The 6,000-nt window shown below is 38.4% G+C and overlaps 1 protein-coding gene across 3 annotated transcripts in view; it reads right to left on the minus strand.

The window, feature by feature from the left end:
* The window catches only part of RALGAPB (Ral GTPase activating protein non-catalytic subunit beta), an 81,115-nt gene that overhangs the window by 19,813 nt on the left and 55,302 nt on the right, over window positions 1-6,000 (minus strand). For 2 of the 3 annotated variants that reach the window (XM_081322611.1, XM_081322610.1), the window contains exon 16: window positions 374-507. In XM_081322611.1, coding sequence (XP_081178737.1) covers window positions 374-507 — 134 coding nt within the window. The remainder of the gene's footprint in view (window positions 1-373; window positions 508-6,000) is intronic. The other variant, XM_081322612.1, reaches the window with a different exon arrangement.

A 6,000-nucleotide genomic window follows, 5' to 3' on the forward strand; every position in this document is an offset into this window, starting at 1 on the left:
AATACAAAAAGCTGCTTAGCTTTAGGGAATCACATTAGGTAAGTTAAAACCCCATAAAAAGAGAAGTGAATTTAATATACCCAACTATAGAATGTAATGCAAAAGCCCCATAGGTTTTATACTTACCTTTTTGGCTTAAAGAGCTTTGCTTTTTAGTTAATTTTATTTCATTTAATTGCTATTCAGTTCAGCTTTTTTTGTATCATTTTTTTTTCAAGTAGGGAAAAATATTAGATCCTAGTATAGAACAAGTTACATTGCCAGCTCTGCCATTGCCAGGAAAGAGATTTTGGTAAAGAAGTAAAGGAAGATGAGTACAAATCCTTCAGCCTAACACAAACAATTCTCAGTAGAAAGACTCCCTAAAGCTCACCTTTGCCAAACCAGAGAGAAGCTCTAATGCAGCTAGTGAGATGCTCATTTCCTGTCTCCACTGTGCGTTGAGCCTCTGTGTTACCAAATGAATGCTGCGGATCAGGAGTCCAGCTGCAGTATCTGTATGAAGAGCTAGGATATAAACCCCAATACCACACACCACAGGGAGGGAAAACAACTAAGCATTAGTGACAATCAGCAAAGCAGTCCATCAGACAGAAGCTAAAGCAGCCACAATACACTCAGAAAACAAAGTACACACTCCTCTGGGGAAGTAAAACATTCAACAGGAAGTAATTTAGTCTCTGAATGTTAATTAAGGTAGCTAGGTATTGATCTAAAACAGACATGTCAAACTTGTGACGTCACGTGACATCGCGCAACATATTGGGACAGTTTTGCCGTTGCTGACAATGGGGTGGGTGTGGCTTCCGGATGACACGTCCGGCGCACAGGCCGGCAGTTTGACACCCCTGATCTAAAACATTGGTTGATGCTGCTAATGAAATCCTGGTAAATTTGGCTAACTTAAATTTTCTGTATGTTTCCAACCTTTGCCATTATATTTTTGTGACAAATTTTGAAATGCCTTTTTTGGCAGGAAATAAAACTTGAACAAAATAAATGTAACATTATTACAGTAGTGGCCAAAATTGTGGGAAACGTTTGGGAAAAGTATACAGTAGAAATACCACCTTTGGTTAAGTTTCCACCAATTTTTCTTCTAATTTCTTTATAACTGTAGCCTTGTTCACTTAATAATACTATTTTACGTCGCTTTCTGGGAAACCAGTCAACTCTTTGCACCATTACTTGAATATTATGTTTACAAGCTCACTAAATGAATGGAAAAAAAAACACCCCTAACCAACTTGATGACATCAATAACTGAATCCTACTGTGATCTGATTGGTTCATTGCCAAAACAAGATGACACCTGATTGGCTCTCTAAACACTCATGCTCATTGGCTACAATCAGATGAAGGAAAGCTACCTGATATCAACCTAAGCAAGTTGTGCTTCCTTTTTCTGGTATAACTTTTCATAGAATACAGTACAGATAATTGAACAAACTATGTATTACATTTTTTATTAAATTATCTTTCCATTGATATATAATTTTATGGTACTACTCCCAAAAAAGTGGTGTTATTAGCCATCAAACCTCAAAAATACACTTTCCCCAAAAGATTTCCACAACTTTGGCCACTACTGTATGTAGCTAACAATATCCGATGTTTAGTATTCTATACCTAAATATTATCCTTTTCCAGAAATGGAAAATTTTCTGCATTTGAGAAGTGAATAGTTCAGAATGACAAGTTTAAAAACTCACCTTTCCCCAACCAACCTTTTCTCTTGCAAAATCTGGTTTTTAGTTGGTAACATTATTGTTCTAATAAAAACAGAAAACTTTTCCATGCCTGAGGCTTACTACTTTCACAATTCAATATTTTAGAAGTCTATTACCTTACTGAAAGCATAAACTATTTCTAAAGCATAAAGTAAAAAATAATCTGGAACTAGATGTCTTTTCAAAAAATATAACTGATTTATCCAAGTTTACCATGAATGAGAATTTTGGAATGCTGAATAATAATTTTTATTCCAATTGGAAGAAAGTCTTAGACTGGAAAATCACATTGTGTGGCCTATTCCTAGTTAATTTGTGTATATTAAAGTAGAGGTCAGGAACCTTTTGGGCACCAGGGACCAGTTACGTGGAGGGAGGTTTTTCCACGGACCGGAGGGGGCGCGGGTTTTGTGTGCTGCCTGCATCCTGCAGATGGGGCTTTGCTTGTTTGTGTGGCCCGGTGGCTGGCATGCCGCGGCCTGATACTGGTTCAGAGACCGGGGGTTGGGGACCCCTGTATTAAAGGATAAGGCTAAGTAATTGATTACACAATACCTCCTGGATCTAGAATTGAAGTTTAGTCCTCTGCTCCAGTTTGATGGGAGAATCACTGCATCTTATCTTTCTATACTGGCCTATACTACGTATATAATTGGGCTTTCAGAAGGGTATGTTTCAATGTCCTCCCCTCTGCCCTCCTGGAAGGGAAATACTACAATATTCCTTTATGTTGCCACCTTGGCCTTTGTGTTATGGAGAAACTATCATATGTACACTATCACAGTGCCATTTTTATTTGGGTTTACATTAAAAAATGATTATTTATTTTCTAACAATGGCTCCAGGGGAGTCAGATGATTATTTAGCTTCTGTACCAGCTGACAAAAATGTCCAAAAATCTATAATGCCGCTAAGTTTTGCCACTTAGCTTCAAGAAGCTTCCTAGAGCTCAACTTCCACTCACATAAATCTGGCTTGTTCTTTGTATTTTTTTCTGTACATTTCTTTGCTAAGGTTGGTCATAACAGAATTCTGCCGATTAATTTGGGAAGTAAAATTCTTCAACCTCCTATCCAATCAATAACATCCATTATGAAGTCTCGTTTAAGTACACTACATAAGCCCTCAGTCACAAATCACTAACTAAACAAGACTGGTTAATGTTATAATAAGCTGAAAAGTTAATTTCACTTAACTTAGCTACCCCGAGGCTATGAAATATGCTCATTACTACGCAAATATATCATGACTACTAATTTCAGGAAGGGAAGGAAAGAGACAGGAGGCAGAGTCTATAGGGAAGACTTCTAAATGATTATTCTGTACATGTTGTATTATTATGGCTTTATGCTGCTTTTTATTATTATTCTCAAAATAGTTTTAGTCACTGGTGTGAGCCATCTTAAAGAAGATAAAAGTTGCCCCAAGTCTGACAACAGCACTACATATGTATGAAGTAAATTAAGAATTTTAAGTTCAAACGTATTTCACAATCTTTTAGGTATTACAAGTCTTGCTATCACATGGTTTTTGTAAAAAAAAAAATCTTTCACTTTGATCACTGGGCAGTAATCTGAATCAAATTTCTCTACAGAATGAAATGTTCTAATAAAGAAACTATTACTGGCATAGTTAACATTATGTGACTCCTCTGATATCTTGGCAGGGATCTGGTTTTGCTTTTCCTAACAGTTCCATTGTATTAGCTTCATTATAGAGCACAAAACATATTTAAAAGCACTTGAGACTAAAATATAATTTAAAACTTATGCTCATGAGATATTTATATTTTGAGACAATTCTAGATTAAAAATAGCATATAAACTATTTGTTTTGTACATTGGAAAAATCATTTTATTTTAAACTACTGAGTTGTTGAAAGAAAGGTTGCCTAAAATTGCTAAATGCAGCACATTTAATTAAAACATATTTAACAGCAATAGCATCATTGCTAGGTGAACCAGGTGGTCGTCAAGTGAACTCAGCATATACAATAGGTGTTTTTTTGCCATTTTCTGCATGAAAACAATATAAAACTTTACAAATCAGTCACATGACCACAGGACACTGCAACTAGTGGTAAGTGTGAGCCTTAACCAAGCGCCAAAAATATAACTATGGCATGGCGGGCGTGGAAGGATAACTTCAAGGGTAGGTCATAAGTATCTTTTTAAGTATCTTTTATAAGAGCTGTTAAGCTCTGAGAAAGAATATTATTTCTCATATATGTGTGTGTGTGTGTGTGTATGTATATGTGTATATGTATGTATGTGTGTATGTGTGTATACATACATATACATACACATACACACATACATCCATACATCCATACATATAATAAGTTGGAAGGGATCTTGGAGGTCATTTAGTCCAACCCCCTGCTCAGGCAGGAAACCCTATACCATTTCAGGCAAATGGCTGTCCAGTCTCTTCTTAAAAACCTCCAGTGTTGGAGCATTCACCACTTCTGGAGGCAGGTTGTTCCACTGGTTAATTGTTCTAACTGTCAGGAAGTTTCTTCTTAGTTCTAGATTGCTTCTCTCTTTGACTAGTTTCCATCCATTGCTTCTTGTCCTGTTTTCAGGTGCTTTGGAGAATAGCTTGACTCCATCTTCTTTGTGGCAGCCCCTGAGATATTGGAACACTGCTATCATGTCACCCCTCACCCTTCTCTTCGTTAAACTACACATACCCAATTCCAGCAACCGTTCCCTATATGTTTTAGCCTCCAGTCCCCCAATCATCTTTGTTGCTCTTCTCTGTACCCTTTCTAGAGTCTCAACATCTTTTTTACATCGTGGTGACCAAAACTGGATGCAGTATTCCAGGTGTGGCCTTACCAAGGCATTGTAAAGTGGTATTAGTACTTCACGTGATCTTGATTCTATCCCTCTGTTAATGCAGCCTAGCACTGTGTTGGCTTTTTTGGCAGCTGCAGCACATTGCTGGCTCATATTGAAGTGATTGTCTACTAGGACTCTGAGATCTCTCTCACAGTTACTACTATTGAGCAAGGTACCACCTATACTATACCTGTGCATTTGATTTTTCCTGCCTAAATGTAGAACCTTACTTTTTTCACCATTGTTTTTCATTTTGTTAGATAATGCCCTGTGTTCGAGTCTGTCCAGATCCTCCTGTATTTTAAGCCTATCTTCTGGAGTATTGGCTATTCCTGCCAGCTTGGTGTCGTCTGCAAATTTGATGAGTTCCTCATCTATCCCCTCATCCAAATCGTTGATGAAGATGTTGAAGAGCACTGGGCCCAGAACAGAGCCCTGGGGCACCCCACTACACACTTCCTTCCATGTAGATGCCATTCCATTGAGGACCACAAGCTGAGTACGGCCTGTCAGCCAGATACGAATCCATCTGGTGGTGATGCTATCTAACCCACATTTTTCTATCTTACCAAGTAGTAGGTTGTGATCTACTTTATCAAATGCCTTACTGAAGTCCAAGTAAATTATATCTACAGCATTCCTCTGGTCCACTGATTTTGTCACTTGGTCAAAGAATGCAATAAGATTTGTCTGGCATGATCTGTTTTTGACAAACCCATGTTGACTTTTAGTGATGACTTTGCTTGCATCAAGGTGTTCGCTGATTTGTTGTTTGATTATCTTTTCCAGAGTCTTCCCAGGTATTGAGGTCAGGCTGATAGGTCTATAGTTTCCTGGATCTATTTTTTTTCCCTTTTTTGAAGATGGGAACTACATCAGCTCTCTTCCAGTCCTCTGGTAGTTCCCCAGTGCTCCAGGATCTTTGAAAAATATAGTTCAGCGGTTCTGAGATCACGTCTGCCAGTTCCTTGAGAAATTTGGGGTGTAATCCATCTGGTCCTGGTGTTTTGAACTTGTCTAGGCTGGACACTTACCATTTTCTTGCCTATCTTAACTTGCGTTTCTATTCTGTTTTTTATGGCACTGGTTTTGGTAGGTTGGACTGTTTTTTCCCTTTGTGTAAAGACAGATGCAAAAATTGAGTTAAATAGTTCTGCTCTCTCCCTGTTGCTTGTCACCTACTTGCCATTTCCCCCCACTTTTGAGAGCTGTTATTTTTCTTCTTTGTTGGTATTGTGCTAGACTGGGCCTTTATATATACTATACTAGGTCTTATCTCGCTGCGATAAGGGAGGCGAGGTCTAACCACTTCGCCACCCTTATCGCGTCCGCAGATAATCGCCCGGCCGCCCTGTTTAGGGTGACTCGCTCCCTCCTGAATCAGGAGGTGAGGGAGGAACCCTTGCAGGGTCGTGCCGAGGAGTTTA

Source organism: Vipera berus (genome assembly GCF_964194415.1).
Source record: "Vipera berus genome assembly, chromosome: 3".
Taxonomy (NCBI): Eukaryota; Metazoa; Chordata; class Lepidosauria; order Squamata; family Viperidae; genus Vipera; species Vipera berus.